The sequence below is a fragment of the Sturnira hondurensis genome, unplaced genomic scaffold (genome assembly GCF_014824575.4).
Source record: "Sturnira hondurensis isolate 20B ecotype Veracruz unplaced genomic scaffold, ASM1482457v3 Scaffold0007406, whole genome shotgun sequence".
In the NCBI taxonomy this organism is placed as follows: Eukaryota; Metazoa; Chordata; class Mammalia; order Chiroptera; family Phyllostomidae; genus Sturnira; species Sturnira hondurensis.
The window spans coordinates 3,975,537-3,991,832 of NW_028080037.1; the positions used below are offsets into that span (position 1 = coordinate 3,975,537).

Here is a 16,296-nt window from a genome sequence, read left to right on the forward strand (position 1 = left end):
GTGTCCATCGGGGCAGCTGCATTCTCAGCCTTCTGTGCTGACTTGCAGGATCCTCTAAGGCTGAGATTCCCATCACCTACCTGCCAGCAAACCCCCTTCCACAGGAGGCCTCACAGACTTGACCTTGAGCGAGGGTAGGGAGGAGAGGACAGGAGATGTGGGGCGGTGGGAGGCTGCCAGAGGGGCGAGGGTTTGGGGGGCCCCATCTCCCAGGCTCTGACAACAGGCTCTCTGCCAGGTGGGCTTTCCAGAAAAGCTGGGCAGAGCCCACCTGTTCCAGGAGCCCTGGGAAGTAGCCCGCTGGGCCAAGAGCGCAGGAGAATTTCCAACAAAGTTCGGGGATGCCCCCTGGTGGATCTGCACTCCCAGAACAGCAGCAAAGCTCTTCTCCCAGCCTTCCCAGGATGGGCGGGGAGGGCCGGGTCGTGTTTCAACCTCAGTGCCTGGGACGAGGCGGGGGTGGGGATGAGCACTTGGGCCCTGGCATCGATAGAACAGGCTTCAAGTTCCACCTCAGCTGCTCACTTCCCCGGGCGTTTTGGGGCAAGTGAGTGGTCCAAGCCTCAGTTTGTTATCCATCAAATGGGTATAATAGGAATCCCGCCTCCCAGAACTGTTACTACAGTTAACTCATTCTGTGTAGAGAGCTTGCCTGGGCTGAAGTGCTCAAATAAGTATTGACTATTCTAATTGGCAGAAAGAGAACGTTCTGGGGATGCCTTGAGCTAATCGTATCTGTCTCCAGACCTGGATTTCCTCATTAGTAAAACAGGAACGGTCCTCCTAGCATCTGGGGTGGCTGGGAAAATCAGACACTGAAGGCAAATGATAGTAACACCCACGTTCTTTTTTGCATTGAAGACATAACTTTTGTTATAACTCACTTCCAACCAGGTGAAAGGCATGATGTATTTATTCAGCAAATATTGACTGTGGGCCTGTCAGGGGCCGGCTAGGTGCACAGAGCTGTGTTTGCCGCTGTGAACGAATGGGAGTGTTATTCACATCGGTGTGCGAGCAAACCCACGAGGGTTTTTGTGCAGTTCAAGGGTCTGCAGACTTTCTCCAGAGCCGGAGAGCGAATATTTCGGTCTTTGCCCGCCATTCGGTCTCTGTCAATCACTCAGTCAGCCGTTGTAGCTTGGAAGTGTCCAGAGATTTGTGAACCAGTGAGTGGAGCTGTGTGCCCATAAAACGTCATATATGGACCCAGAAATTGGAGCGTCATGTGATTTTCACACTGCAAAATGTTATTGTTCTTTTAGCTTCCTCCTCCGCCGTGTGAAAATGTGAAAACCATTCTTAGTGTGGCCCACATAGAAATGGGTGGCGGGCCCGTTCGTTGCCCTGTTTATTTGTGATTCTTGGCTAGCTTTGAGCCAGGTGCTCACCTGCTTCTTGCTCTTGCCTTCCTTTCTTTTTCTGCTCTGGTTTACTGTGTCCTTGTCACTGAGCTTATGAGGAGTGAGGTTCGTACCGGACGGCGGCCTTCTCACTGCAGTCCCGACAGACAGGAGGTGCCAGCTTTCATCCCACGGATCTGGCCATCTGTTTCCTGTCTGCTGTCTCCCCCGCTCACAGCACGGCCACTTCGCTTTGGCTGTTGCTTCCGCTGAGGCTGGAGCTCCGGAGCCCTCGGTTTCCATTTACAGATGGGGAAGCAAGAGTCCCCGAAAGGGCCACGGCTTCCTTGAGGGTTTGTGGTCAGTGGCGGCCCCAGGGCTTGCAGCAAAGGCCCTGTCCCCTAGTTCCGAGCCTGTCCTCTTCTCTCAGGGAGCTCACTGCAGAGGTGAAGGTTGGACTTCCCCGAGGAGGGGCACTCGCTGTCTGTGGTTCGGTCATGTGTCACATGCTGTGCGGAACAACTAACGCTTATCGTTTATTTGTTTCATAAATACCTACTGAGCTCCTATGACGTGCCAAGTTACCTAGACACGTGGGGAGAAGGAGTGAACAAGACATGAGCCTCCTACCCTCTGGACAGTTGCAGAGGAGGAGAGAAGAAAGACAAAGAAACATATTTAGGGCCCTGGCTGGTGTGGCTCAGTGGATTGAGCGCTGGCCTGCTAACTGAAAGGTCACAGGTTCGATTCCCAGTCAGGGCATGTGCCTGGGTTGTGAGCCAGATCCCCAGTAGGGAGCATGCAAGAGGCAACCCATTGATGTTTCTCTCCCACATCAATGATTCTCTCCCTCTCTTCCTCCCTTTCCATCTCTCTAAAATATATATGTATATAAATAAATAAAATCTTAAACAAAAAAGAAGCGTATTTAGGGATTGCCGTTTGTACCAGGGAGTAACAGAGGGTCATGTTCGTTTATGTACCAGACACAGTGCCGAGGACCCCAGGAATCTCCATCGGGGTTAATCCTCTGTGAGAAGAGAGCAGGATGAAGACATGGCTGTTCAGAGACGTCCAGTAACTTTCCTGGCCTCACAGACTAGGGAGGGACCTATTAGACAACTAATTACCTGTGGAGATAAGTCTTTTCCTCGTGCTGCAAATAAACAGAAAGGCCTTGAGTGCCTTGCAAAGGATTCTTTGGCTGGCAGTGGGGAGCCATAGATGGTTTTAGGAGAGAGAGGAGTGTCCACGGTCAGGTCTCTGTCTTAGACAGCTCACGCTGGTGGCAGTATCGAGGGTGGGGAGGAGGTGTAGTGTGAAGACCCTTACAAAGCTGTGGGGGTCACCTTGGAGAGTGGTAATGGTGGAGTGGACTGGAGTGGAGGCCGTGGTGGAGGAAGCAGATGGGTCCGAGAGATTTGGCAAGGAGAATGACAGATGAGGTAATAAAGGGGACATGGCATAGGGGGACGGGTGCGGGGGAGTCCTGGAGGAGGAGCGGGAGGAGGTTTTCTTTGTCGGGGCTCCCAAGTAGATGTGGCCCCCCAGGGGGCAGGAGTTCACCAGCGTGTGGATCCCGCCCCCAGGTAGCCGGCGGCTGGTGGACGTGATGGACGTGAACACCCAGAAGGGCACAGAGATGAGCATGTCTCAGTTCGTGCGCTACTACGAGACGCCGGAGGCTCAGCGGGAGAAGCTGTACAACGTGATCAGCCTGGAGTTCAGCCACACCAAGCTGGAGCACTTGGTCAAGCGTCCGACTGTGGTAGGCCCCTGGCCGAGGGCTCTTTTCTGATGCCCTCCACCTCCAGTCCTTGCCCTGCCCACCCTGCAGCAGCGGAAGGGTGGGGGAAAGGGATGGTGGGAACAGGACGAGGGGGTGAGGCGGTGTGGGAGCCCAGTTCAAGGGCAGCCCAGGCCAGGAGGTGCTGACAGGGGTCTGGCTTCCAGGTAGACCTGGTGGACTGGGTGGACAACATGTGGCCCCAGCACTTGAAGGAGAAGCAGATGGAAGCCACGAACGCCATTGCAGAGATGAAGTACCCGAAAGTGAAGAAGTAAGACGGCCCCCTGGCAGCGGGAGCTGGGAAGGGGTGGGGGCAGGAAGGGAGCCCCCGCTGAGGGCAGAGTGCAGCTGAGATGGGCAGGGATGGGCCCTCGGTGGGGATGGGTTGGCATCTCGCTTCCCTGGAATTCAGAGCCTCTGTATTCTGCTCTGAGGCTGCAGCCTCCTTCTGGAGGTCCTTTGGCCTCCCTGCTAGCTGTCCCCAGGGGGATGTGACCTGAGGAAGAGTAATAGGAACAGTCTCTGTGCATACACGTATGAGTGCACACGTGTGTGTTTGCAAATGCATGTGCACTCAGATGTACGTGCTCATGCATACTTGTCAAACCTTGGTCAACTCAGGGAGGCCCGTCACACACTGTGGACACTGCTTTCGTGGAGGCATAGAGCGGGTCCTGCTGTTTCTTTGCTTCTTGCTGCTGAGCCCTGGGGCCGCTAATCCAGGAAAGCCTTTCCCCAAGCCAGCCCCGGGGCCGCATCCTCACCAGACATTCTGGAGACATTGCTCCAAGCAGGAGGTTGGCACTGGGCTGGGCAGGTGGCCACATCCAATAGCAGGGACGTCACTACATATACCATGTTGAGCAAGTCAAGAGACCGGACCAATTGCTTAACACAGGTTGGAGAATTTGTGTAACGGACCCTTGGGAGGAGGAAGTCGCCCTGAGGCTTCCACTCTCTCAGGCTGTCTGTGTTTCCGTTTCCAAAGTGGGGAGGAGGCGCTGGCTGTCCCAGGCAGGACCGCCCCTCGGGGCTTCCTAGAAGAGTTGGCTTTGGTGGCCTGAATGCCTCCACATCTCTCTGCCCTGCTGCCAGGAGTGCCCCCAGGAGCTCAGAGGCTGTGAACTTCTCATTCAGACGGCGCTTCATTCAGCGCATGTTGAATGCGGACTCAGTGCCAGGCTTTGTAAGGGAGGCTGGGGTGCTGGCGCTGGGCTTCACAAGGCTTTGCTTTCAAGCTCTCGCTTGCTCTCTTGAATTACTTCTCAGGCGTTTTTCGTCCCCTCAAAGACGAGGGCTAAGGTGTACCTCTCCTCCGGGCAGAGGAAAACATTCCTGGGAGGATTCCTTTTCCACTGGTGGCACTGGGACGTGCTCTCAGAGGAGACATTGAACCTGGACTTTAAGGGAAAGGGAAGGGAGGTGGGCAGGGGTGGAGGGAGGGAAGTGCCAAGGGCCTGGAAGGGATCAGGAGGGTAGAGTTGGAAGAAGGCGTGCAGGACTCAGGGATGAGTCAGAGGCAGATCCGGGTTCTCATTAATTGGATAATTGATGGATTCATGCAGGCATTCATTCAGCATACTGAACTTCGAGCTGGGCACTGGGCATGCAGCCGAGAGAAAACTGGATCAGCTCTCTGCCCTGATGGAGCTTACAGTCTTTCTGGAGACAGACAGACATCTAATAACCAGAGAAACAAATGGACACTAGCAGCTGAGATGAGGCCATAGGCGGAGACTCACTGTGGCACAGGAGAATGTACCAGGGGATCCCCTAGGCGGGGGTCGGGCAGGGCAGGCATCCCTGAGCTGAGGTCTAACGGAAAAAGGGGTTTCTTAGGAGCTGAGGCCTGGGAAGACTTCTTGGCTGTGCAGAGAGCCCCGGGTGGCAGGGTATGGCGGGCGAGGACCTGTGGAAGGATGACCAGTGAGGCTGGAGATCAGGGCAGGGGCAGTGGGTGCACAGTGGGTGGGGGTGGGGCGCCAGGGCCAACAGAGCTGATGCTCCCTAGCGAGGGGCCTGTATTTCTCCTAAGAGTAGTCGGAAACCTGCCCAGATTGGAAGCAGAGAGGGATGGATTCAGAGCTGCATCCTGTACCTTCCCCTGCTGCTGTGTGAGCCGAAGGAGGTGGGGATGGGGCAGCACGAGAAACCAGTGCAACCAGTGCGTCGTTCAGATGAGGGTGCAAATGGGCCTGGGGAGAGGAGGGCGGAGGGCAGACTGGTTATGTGCGAAGGGGAAATAGACAGCAGTGAGTGACATGTATTTCAGGGAATTGATGTCTACCTTGACTCCCTCAGCTACTTAAGGAAGAATTTCACTTTATTGAAAGATTCCTCTACATAGTGAGCTCTGTTAATACCTTGAGAATCCTATCTAATTACCCAAAAAAAGGGCTCACGGTTTTCTGGGACCACGTATCTTTGACATATTGGTTGGATTGTGTGCCAAACAGATTTACAGGCTCCGTCAGTGGCTGTGCAAACTTGTTAGAGGATTTGAAACCTTGTTAGAAAGAAAATCGTCACCTTGGAACTAGCCCATTTGTTCGGCTCAAAAGAATGCTGGTTTCCATTAATAAGCCAGGTAAAATCCCACGACAACAAGGGCCCCCCCAGGACCGCAGCGTGGTTCTGCGGAATTTAATTAAAATGGCACTGTTTTGGAAATCACAAGAGTTTTCATGCTGGAAGTGCCTGGAGACTGGAGATAGCCCACCGGCCACCTGAATCGAGGGCTTGCAGGAAGGAGACGGAGCATCACAAACCATCACTGCCGTCTCCCAGGCTCCAGAGCTGTGCTGATTAGTCCTGAGGGGGGGGGTTAGGCCTTCTAACGGGTTTTGACTGAGATACTTAAGGCAAGGGGTGGTGACAGTTGTCGGTCGAGGCAGCAGTTACAAGAGTATGGGAGACAAAGGTCCATACCGAGTATGTAGTGTGTTAGTTATCTATTGTTGCGTTTATTTATTTAGTTTTTAAAAATTGTATCTATCTTTTGTTTTTTTTTAAGATTTTACTTATTTATTTTTAGAGGGAGGGTAAGGAAAGGAGAAAGAGGAAGAGAAGCATCAATGTGTGGTTGGTTGCCTCTCGTGCACCCCCTACTGGGGACCTGGTCTGCACCCTAGGCATGTGCCCTGACCGGGAATCGAACTGGCGACCCTTTGGTTCACAGGCCAATGCTCAATCCACTGAGCTGCACCAGCCAGGGCTATTGTTGCATTTATTGAGTATTATGTATAAGACACTATTCTAAGTAGTTGGTGAACTACTTAGAATGGTCCTTATAGTCTGGGGGGAAGAAGAGACAGGCAAGCAAACAAGTGAATAATATCATTTAGGTGACAAATGTCATGAAGAAATATAAAGGGGGAGGAGGATGACTAGGTGGACTGAATGCATATCAGTCGTACCGTGCATTTCTGCTATTGCCTTCCCCTTTACCTCTTCCCTGCAGCACAGAACTTTTAAAAATACCGTTTGCCGTATAGAATCGTCCAGGGAAATTCCTTATGATCATCTCAACAGTGATCATTTATTTGGGAGGAACCCTGTATTAGCTCTTTATAAGTGGCTCAGCAGTGCTGCTCTGGTCCAGATCTCTCAGGAGCTCCCAGCAAGGCAGGTCGGGGCTGCCATCATCTGAAGGCTTGACTGGGGCTGGAGGACCCGCCCACTCGGCTGGGGGCAGGAGGCCTCAGCTCCTCTCTACATGGGCCTCTACCAAGGATGCCCTCAGGTCATGGCAGCCGGTCCACCAGAGCTAGTGGTTCGAGAGGGCAAGAAGGAAGCCGGAGTGCCTCGTGAGGCCTAATTTTGGAGGTTGCATGCCATTTATTTCAGCCACATTCTATTAATTAAAAGTGAGTCACTGCCTCTGGCCCGGACTCCAGGGATGGGGAATCGGGCTCTGCCTTTGGGGAGGGAGGAGTGTTAAAAGAATTTGTGGACCTGTTCTCAAGGCTCCACAATCTCCCGGGTCAGCGATTTTCAACCTTTTTCATCTCGTGGCACACGTGAACTCATTACTAAAATTCTGCAGTGCACCAAAATAGATACTTTTTTGCTGATCCGATGGAAAAACAGGTGTGATTTTGATTTGTTCACACCCGGTGGCACACCGGGTGGCTGTCGCGGTGTTGGCTGTTGTCATGATGCTACTTAACAATCTGACAGAACAGAGGTCAGTGCCCCTCACTGAAACAGTCGGATATCGATGACATGGGGCACACCGGTTGGAGATCGCTGCCCTAGGTGTGTGACGCGGGCGTACATTTTCCACTGCGGACCCTTGGGTATTATTACGCATTTCAGAAGGAGATCGGCAAGTCCCTTCCTCCCGGGCTCTGGAGCACACGGGGCTGACGAAAATGAGGTTTGCTGGCTGTGGATGGAAAGAGCTCAAAAGTCCAGCAGAAAGGGGATCTCACCAAAAGCATGTAGGCCCCCAAATAATTGAGAATTGGCAGCATTTTCTCGCCATGCAGGAAGAACTGGAGAAATTTGGGGACGCAAAACTGAAACAGGATAAAGACAGGCACAGGATGGGCCAGTTCCAGGGGCTCCTCTGCCACTCTGGTGGCCACGGCATCTTTCATCTTCTCTTAGAGATTCAGTTTCCCGTCTGCGAAGTGGGCGAACTGTAGCCCCTGCCCGCCCCCACACCTTGGGGAAGTCATAGCCAACAGTGGATGTGACAAGATGCTTGTCCCTGTGGCCCCAGGTAGTCAGTCACAGTCCGGTAGGACTCCAGCCTACATCTGCTGCTTTGTTTTCTTTTCCTTTTTCTTTTTAAACATCAGTGTGTGGTTGCCCCTCACATGCCTCCAACTGGGAACCTGGCCCACAACCCAGGCATGTGCCCTGACTGGGAATCGAACTGGCAACCCTTCGGTTTGCAGCCCACACTCAATCCACTGAGTTACGGCAGCCAGGGCTGCTTTGTTTTTCTTTTTATTGGTTTGAGAGAGAGAGGAGAAAAAAAAAGAAACACGTCGATTTGTTGTTGTTCTTACTGATGCATTCATTGGTTGATTATTGTATGTGTCGTGGGGGGGGGAGGATCAAACCCGCATCTGTCGTATCTGGGTGGTGCTCTAACCAACTGAGCTGCCCACTCTCTGGTTTTCAGTCTCTCCCCGCCTCGGGCTTTAAAAAAAATTATTTTTAGAGAGAGGGGAAGGGAAGGAGAAAGAGTGGGAGAGAAACATCAGTATGTGGTTGCCTCTCATGTGTTCCCTACTGGGGACCTGGCCTGCAACCCAGGCATGTGCCCTGACTGGGAATCGAACTGGCAACTCTTTGCTTCACAGGCCCGTGCTCAATCCACTGAGTTACACCAGCCAGGGCAGCATCGGGCTTTTATCTCTCTCTCTCTGCGTCCCATGCCCAGCTTCTCCTCTCCTAGGCCATGCTTGCTGGCGTTGTAAATGAAAATCCCTGTATGGTACATGGGACAGGGAGTCTGACTAGCCTAGGGAGGTTGCTTAGTTCACAGGACAGGGCGAGGTGGTGAGCTGGGGGCTGTGCCCCAGACCCCAGGCCTCTGGATTTCTGGCTTTTCCTCCCTCCCTCTCTACCTTTAAGAGGAACAAAGAAAGCCGGCCTTTGCTGAGCAGCTATGTATGCACCCAGGTGCTGTTAGACACTGGGCACACATGTTGTAGCAGGGCTGGAAGCAGGGGTGACTACTTTTAATTGACGGACAAGCAAACTGAAGTTCACGGAGCTTTCCTGCAGGTCACGGGTATAGCAGCTGAGTGTGATCCTGTAGGGGCTGGTGCGGCTTGTGGATTAAGTGGAGAGTCAGGCCTTCAGAAAGTCTTGTTTGAGTTTTTAAAGGAAACGGTGCTGGCCAAAACCAAACACGGGTGGGGCCTGATCTGACCCAGGAGGGCCGGCGGTTAGAGGCCCCAGACTCGTGCCGAGGTGCAGAGGCCAGAAAGGCCAAGTCCAATGTCATACAGTTGATTAGAGCAATTAACTCCAGGCCTGCTGCCGGGTGCTGCACTCACACAGATGACTCTGATAGGGCTCCTGCCGCCCGGGAGCTGAGGCCTCTGTGGTCATAATCCTCCCATGTGGACAGTTCATTGCACTCCATCTCCGTTTTGTTGGGGGCAAAGCCCTTGCTGAAGGACACCCCTGAATGACCGCTCAAATCCAAGGTTGCGGGTAGTACTTGTAATTATTACTCTTTCTTTTTAAAAAGACAAAACAGCCCTGGCTGGTGTAGCTCAGTGGATTGAGCACGGCCTGTGAGCCAAACAACCTCGGTTCGATTCCCAGTCTGGGCACATGCCTGGGTTGCAGGCCAGTTCCCAGCAGGGGATGCACGAGAGGCAACCATACATTGATATTTCTCCCCCTCTCCCCTTCCCTTCCCCTCTAAAGATAAATAAATAAAAAGGAAAAGACAAAACATATATATGATGGAAAATCCAGTGCCAAGGAGTTCTGTCTGACCTCTTGGCAGACCTTCCTGAGGCCACCACCTGGTACCCTGCTGGGCACCTTGAAATGGCGTCAGTGTCTCTGCCTCCCTAGAATGGGGGTTATGGGGCTGTTTTAAAGGTGAAAGGACGTTGTGCATGTAAATAGCTAATATTAGCACTTGATAATTGGACTCGATACTTAATCTTGGTGGCTTAATTAGCACTTGATAATTAATATTGGTGGGTAGCCCCAGTGGATGGAGTTTGGCCAAAGCATGGAGAAGCTTGATTTCTACCCCTGTAGTGGTTATAGGCTGCTGGTCTCCTGTTCCCCTTGTAACGTTTTTTGGGGGAAGGGATGGGGACCGGATGGGAGGAGGGCGGTGGCCCCAGTGAGCATGCCGTGGAGGGTGGGACTTCTGAGGTGACCTGGACCCACTTCAGCAGGAATTCAGTGGTGGAGGCTTGGCTGTAACTGCAGAGCAGCTTCTGGGGAGCTTTGGGAGTTGCCAGGTAGGTGGGGAGGAGGCCTGAGAGACTCCGAGACAGGCTGTTTGGGTAAGCACCACCACGGACCAGGGTAGTGGCCAGAGCCACTCGCTGCCTCTGGGCCTCAGCTTTCCCATCTTTAAAATGAGGCCACTCCTGAGAATGACGTCATGGGGCTGTTGTGAAAATTGTGTTAAATAATTGAAGTATCAAGGTGTCGGGGATGTGTTAACATGTATCCGTCTCAATGAGTTCCCACAGTAGTTCTGTGATGTAGGGTTATAGAGAGACTACGGTAGGAGGAGGGGCGGCAGGACAACATCTTAGAATGCAGGGTTGAACTGCAGGTCACCTCTCGGTCGGTAGGACAAGGAAATGGCTCATAGAGGGGAAGTACGTTGTCTAAGGTCATAGGGCTTGTCTGTCTTCATACACCTTGTCTGTCTGCGGGCCAGAGCCCCAGCTCTGGTCTCTAGGTTGCCGTACCATCTGATGCCCCTCGCACCGGTCATTTCTCTAGCCATGTCCACTTGGGCACATTTAAGGAAAGTGGCTTTCCTGGGTCGGTTCCTCCAGCAGCAGAGTCCAAGCCCCCTGAAAACAGGGGTGCGGGGGTTCCTGTAGGACGGGGCCGAGGGGACGGCCGTGGGAGTCGGCCGTGGGAGTCGGCCGTGGGAGTCGGCCGCGTCCCCTGGCGCTGGCCGGCGCTTCCCTGTCGCCACGGCGGCCTCCCTCCGCCTCCTTGGCGGCCGCTGCGCCGCGCCGGTGTTCAGTTTCAGCGCGGGGATGAGCGCAGCCTGCGCCCGGCTTCCCGAGGAAGGAAGGAAGCGAGCGGGAGCTCCAGGGTCCTCGGCTGGGTGCTTGGAAGCTCTGTGGAGGGGGCTCGGCTCTAGTCGCCAGGGCTGGGCGCGCGTCGAGCCTCCACCGCCGAAGGGGACGCCCGGGTGCCGCTCGGCCGCCGCCGCCGCCGCCGCCGCCGAGGGTAACCGCGGGCGCGCCGGGCGGGGCCGAGCGGTCGTCCCTGCGCTTTTCCCGGCTGGCCAGGGGCTGCCTCAGCGTCCAGCTGCTCCTTCAGGGCGCGCCGGGCGGGGTGGGGTGGCCTCCCGCCCGCGGGCTGCACCGTGGCGTCGCGAAGCAGCTCTTTGTGTCTCCAGGCTCTGAGTGTAAGTGCTGTGTGTGCGCGCGTCGGCGCCTCCAGCCCCGTCGCCCAGTGCGAGCTTTCCAGGTCTCCGCGCCAGCCCTTCGCCCAAGGGGATGCTTCCTGGGCTGCCAGGGGACTTTCACGAAGTTGGAGGGAAATGGGCGGGGTGGGGCTGCCCCGCCTTCCCGCCTGCCCAGACCCCAGGCTGCACCCCGAAGTTGGTCCTTGCAGGTGCAGCGCCCCCTCCGCCAAGCTCCTCCCCAGCCAGCCCTGGGAGGCGGGAACCCTTTAGCCCTGGGGGCCCCCGATTTTTAGCCCCCAACTCAGGGTGCCCTCTGACACAGAAGCTAGGAGGCTGGTGGGGGGGGGTGTCGAGGGGCGCGGCTTTTCAGGCAGGGGGCCGCCAAGGCGGAAGCCAGGCTGGCCGGCCAGCCGCAGGGAGAGCTTAGCCTCCGTGGCACCGAGCCGGGGTGCCCATGTGACTGCGGTGTGCTTTGGAAGAGGAAGCTGTAGAGGTCAGTGCAAAGACGTCACGCCAGAACGGGCGAGAGCAGGAGTGTGGGGGGGAGGACCCGGAATAAGCGTGGGGCAGGGTTGCGAGGGTGGGGGCAGGCGGGGGTGGCGGCCACAGGCGCCAGGGACAAAAGCCGCCCTGTCGCAGCCACCCTGGCTGCCCTGGTGCATGCTACCGCGGGGCGGGAGGGGGTGGCCCAGGCCTGGGTCGCCAGGAAATAAGGGGGCGTGGAAAGAGGGGCCTCTCCAGGACAGGCGGGTCTAGAAGTGGTGCCCCCAAGCTCGGAGGGCCCTCAGAGGATGCTGGAGGGTGACCGGGAGGGCGGATGAGACACAAGATCAACTTGGAGAACTTTCTCTGCACGCGGCAGCTGCAGCACCCTGGGATTCCGTTTCCCACATGTGCTGGGGAGGTTGGGGCCGGGGGCAGGAATGGGGGGCAGTTTGGCCGGGCAGGCCTGGGGCCCGGAGCCCAAGCGCCAAGCTACTGTCTTTTCCAGCCCTGTGTGGGCACCGGGTGGGCACCCAGCTGCAGACTGAAGGAAGCGTATCTCTTGCTCCACAAACACTTAAATTGTTTTCCCTAGACGGTGCTCTGCTGAGGCTTGGAGGGGGTGGAAACCAAGGTTAGATTAAAAAAAGAAAAGCAAAAAACGAGAGAGAGAGGTGGTTTTAGGGGAGGGGGGGGGAAGAGGACTAATATTTTGAAGTGGTGCTTAGAGAAAAGAGGCCTGTGTGGTCCTTGGGGTGGCGGGCGGGGGGTGGGGGGGTGGGGGGCGCAGTTTGGGCTTCGGCTGCCCTCCCACCCCAGTTTCTTGGGGGAAAGGGGATCCCCCCAGCCTTGGGCATGGGGACATGGCTGGGGCTGGGCAGAAACGAGAGGGTGTGGAGCCGGAGTCCGGAACCAGGACTTGAACAGTCCCAGCGCCAGCCCCGCAGTCCGCGCCTGTCTCCGCGACAGGGCTGCGTCCTGCGCTGTCCACTACACCCCTCCGATGGGGTTGCTAGGCAGCGGGGCTCTGATGTGCGGGAAGGCCTTCTGATTTGTCAGCCTCCTGCAGACACATGCTTAAGGCTCCTTCCAGCCTATCCTGAGGAGGGACGCGGCACGCTGCCTGCATATTGCCAAGCGCACCCGGGTCCACCTGAATGTGAGGTGCAAAAGGCAGCCCCAGAAGGAGGGGGCACTTTCAACCCTCCCGCCTCCTAACCCGCCCCGCCCCGCCCTTTTATTATCTCTCCTCCCGCTCTGCTGCTGGCTCCTCCCTGCCCGCCTTGCCCCATTCCTCCCCTCTTCCCCAAACCGTGGAAAAGAAAAGTGCTCCCGGGAAAAGAGGTCAGTGGGCTAAGCTTGGGGGAGGGGGAGCTCTGGAGGTGCCAAGAGGCATGAGCCCCAGGGAGGCTGCCCCATCTGTGCTTCAGTGGCTGTTGTGGGAAGAGACAGGTGGGAGGGGGGTACCCTGCCACTCCCGTCTGCCAGGCTTGGACTTGGAAGCCTGCTCCACTCTCCCCCCTCCTTAAGTACCGCCTCCCTCTAGGAGGGCAGCTTGTTCAGGGGGGAGGGAGGACCCTGATGAGTTCCTGTAAGGAAGGGCTCAGACCGGGGGGCTTTGGACTGTTCCCTTCCCCCAAATGCCCTCCCCCCTGCCCCAGCCTCACCCTACCCACCACCTGTCCGCCACCCACCCCCAGGGTCTTCTCTTCATCCCTTTACTTTTATTAAAAGCAGCTTTGTGGAGACATAATTCACATGCCATTTATCCATTCAAAGTGTACAATTCAGTGGTTTTTAGTTATGTTTGTGGAGTTGTGCCACTACAGTCAATTTGGGAACGTTTTTTATCACCCTGCATGGGACCCTGTACACTTGGGAGTCGCCCCTAGCCTCTGGCCACCACTCACCTACTCTGTTGCCTTGCCTACTTGGGACGTTTCATGTGCGTGGAATCACTTGCGGTGTGGTCTGTTGTGGCTGGTACCCTTGAACTTTTAGCTGCTTTGCTTACTTTGCAGCCAGGGGCAGTTGGTCTCGCTGTTGAACTTTTCCTGTGCAGTGTCCAGGAGTGTGTCATCCTTGTGGGCAGGGCCCTTGCATTTCCCTAAGTGCCAAGCCTAGATCTGGGCTGGAGCGCTGGTTGGCTCCCAATAAATGATTACTGAAAAACCGTGAGGATGAATGGGGACTGGGAACCGGCAAACTATGCAGGTTCCGGGGGCCCAGCTGCTGCACAGGGGCCTGGCAGCTTGGGAGAACTGTAGGTGTAGGAGCTTCAAAGGAGCAGAAAGGAAGACCTCACTTGGGTAGGAGTGTGGGTGAGGCAAGAGTAGAAACCTGTGAGGACCGACCCGAGTGACCTTTGGGCGGCCAGCTCTCTCGTGGGAACCCGAAAACAAAAGTGCCTCCCCTGGCCCTGGGGGTAGGTGGCCAAGGCATGAGATCAGTCACCTGATCACAGGGGCTTCCCCCATGGGGAACTCCGATTCTGTTTGAGTTTAAAAAAAGAGAAGGGAGGAAAATTCCCCAGCGTCAGCGTTTATAAAAGGGCAGCAGGTCCGACGTCTCTGACGCTGTTTTCTTCCCTCCTGTGTGTGGTTCAGGCATTGAATTGTTTTTCTGCGCCCCCCCCCCCACCTTCTGTGCTGCAGGTACTGTCTGATGAGCGTGAAGGGTTGTTTCACTGACTTCCACATCGACTTTGGAGGCACTTCTGTTTGGTACCATGTTTTCCGGGGTGGGAAGGTGAGTCGGGTTGAATCCCTTCAGGTCTGTGTGTGTCTCCGGCTCTTTGTGCGTGGTGGGGCTCGCTCACCTCTACGCTTCCTTCCGTCCCTTCCTCCAGCCAGGCCCTGCTCTGTGAGTACTTTCAGGGCCTCTTGGTCTTCCTGGGGCCCCCTCTTCACCCTTGTCTTCTTCTGGAGGGAAAGCTCAAGGTCACCTCTTGTGTGTCACATCCGGTCACCCGTTCACACCTGCTCACCCAGTCTGGGGCTCTGAGCACTCGAGGCCAGATTGGAGCTCCGGGTTTGGCTCCCAAGCACTTCCAGCATTCATTTCCCCCGGCTGTCGTTCCGCGGCAGCCTGAGACCATTGGACTGAAAACTCTAGTTGCCAGCATCCCCTGCCTCCAAGGCCATGTTACATCAGGGACGGACGTCACCCAGAGAAAGGACGTGGGGCGGGGGGAGCGGGCGTTCAGGATGCTCCTGCCGTGTTTGCTCCTGTGAGCGACCACGTGGGGATGTGGGCATCACTGCAGGGACATAGGCGCTCCCTGGGAATACGTGTGCGCCGCCCTGCTCGTCCGGGTCTGCGTGTGTGCCTGTTTTAATCAAACCCGTTGGAAGGAGTCCTGGCTGGGAAGTCATCCCGCTTGGTTCCAGATGTTTGTCCTCCTTCTCCAGAGTGAGCATAAGCTGGGTTTATTTTTCGGGCCGTTGTATCATGCAACTTCGGAAGTTGCCCTTCCTCTCCTGCCCCCACCTTCCTGACAAGCCTGTGGCTCAGGAGAGAGAATGTTCCACTGAGTCCAGGAAGTCTTCCCCGCCTGGTACCTCCTGGGGAGCAGAGGTTCCCTAGAGGCGTGTTAAGGGCACCCCAGAGGGGTGGCACAGCCCTCCCTGCTACCCCAGAGACCCTTTGGGCCTGGTCCTGGAGGGATCCCTGGGCATGCCCCCCACCCCCACCCCGCCCATCCTCCTTCCTCCCAGGCAGGTGGGGCTGTCTCCTTGGCTGTGGCGCAGCCTGGAGGAAATCAGAGGCTTGGCCTGGATCTTCAGCTGACTGCCTTCTTCTCCTCCCAAGATCTTCTGGCTGATTCCTCCAACCCTGCACAACTTGGCCCTGTATGAAGAGTGGGTGCTGTCAGGCAAGCAGAGTGACATCTTCCTGGGAGACCGCGTGGAGCGCTGCCAGAGAATTGAGCTGAAACAGGGCTACACATTTTTCATCCCTTCCGGTAGGTTCCAGCGAGGCTGGCGCCGAGCTTGCGTGTCCCTGCGTCCCCGTGGCTTCAGCCTGGGTTTCAGGCCAAGCAACCTGGTTTCTCTGGGCCTCCTGGCCATTGGCAGTCCCTGAGAGGGGAGGCTTCTGGCTGTAGGGAAAAGCAGTCCCTTTTCCATCTCACGTCAAACCTGGATCTCTCCGCCTTTGGGCCAGGATTCTCTCCAGGGAGAACGCCTAGGGGAGAATTCTCTCCAGGGGCTCTCCCCCAGGGGAAGTTTGGATGCCTCCCCAGGACTTCCCGCATGGAGATCTTTGGATCACAGCGTGGTCCTGTGGGGCAAGGGGGGCGGGTTTACCCTGAGGACTCTCTGAGGCAGGCCTGGGGAGGGGCAGACCCCAGGGGACTGGGGGTTTGCTGGGGTGCCCACAAGCCTGGGTCGCCCGGGGAAGGACCCAGAGGGGCAGCCTCCTTCTCGAGGAACAGTATGAAATGGAACTGGCGTCAGCGGCAGCTCTCACACTGGGACTCCCCACGCCAAAACCAAAATTAACTGCACAGCGACAGCAGAGAGTGGTGATTACGAGTGCCGGCCCTGGAGCCAGACCATGTGGCCTCACTTCCAATTCCGGCTCTGCTGTTT

The 16,296-nt window shown here is 56.1% G+C and overlaps 1 protein-coding gene across 8 annotated transcripts in view; it reads left to right on the forward strand.

The window, feature by feature from the left end:
* KDM2B (lysine demethylase 2B) overlaps positions 1-16,296 on the forward strand; it is a 103,173-nt gene that overhangs the window by 17,313 nt on the left and 69,564 nt on the right. For 4 of the 8 annotated variants that reach the window (XM_037052037.1, XM_037052038.1, XM_037052039.1 and 1 more), the window contains exons 5-8: positions 2,933-3,111; positions 3,297-3,403; positions 14,359-14,452; positions 15,515-15,668. In XM_037052037.1, coding sequence (XP_036907932.1) covers positions 2,933-3,111; positions 3,297-3,403; positions 14,359-14,452; positions 15,515-15,668 — 534 coding nt within the window. Of the gene's footprint in view, positions 1-2,932; positions 3,112-3,296; positions 3,404-10,055; positions 10,128-10,806; positions 11,041-11,618; positions 11,715-13,019; positions 13,049-14,358; positions 14,453-15,514; positions 15,669-16,296 lie in introns of those variants that run through there. The other 4 variants (XM_037052043.1, XM_037052041.1, XM_037052042.1 and 1 more) reach the window with 4 other exon arrangements.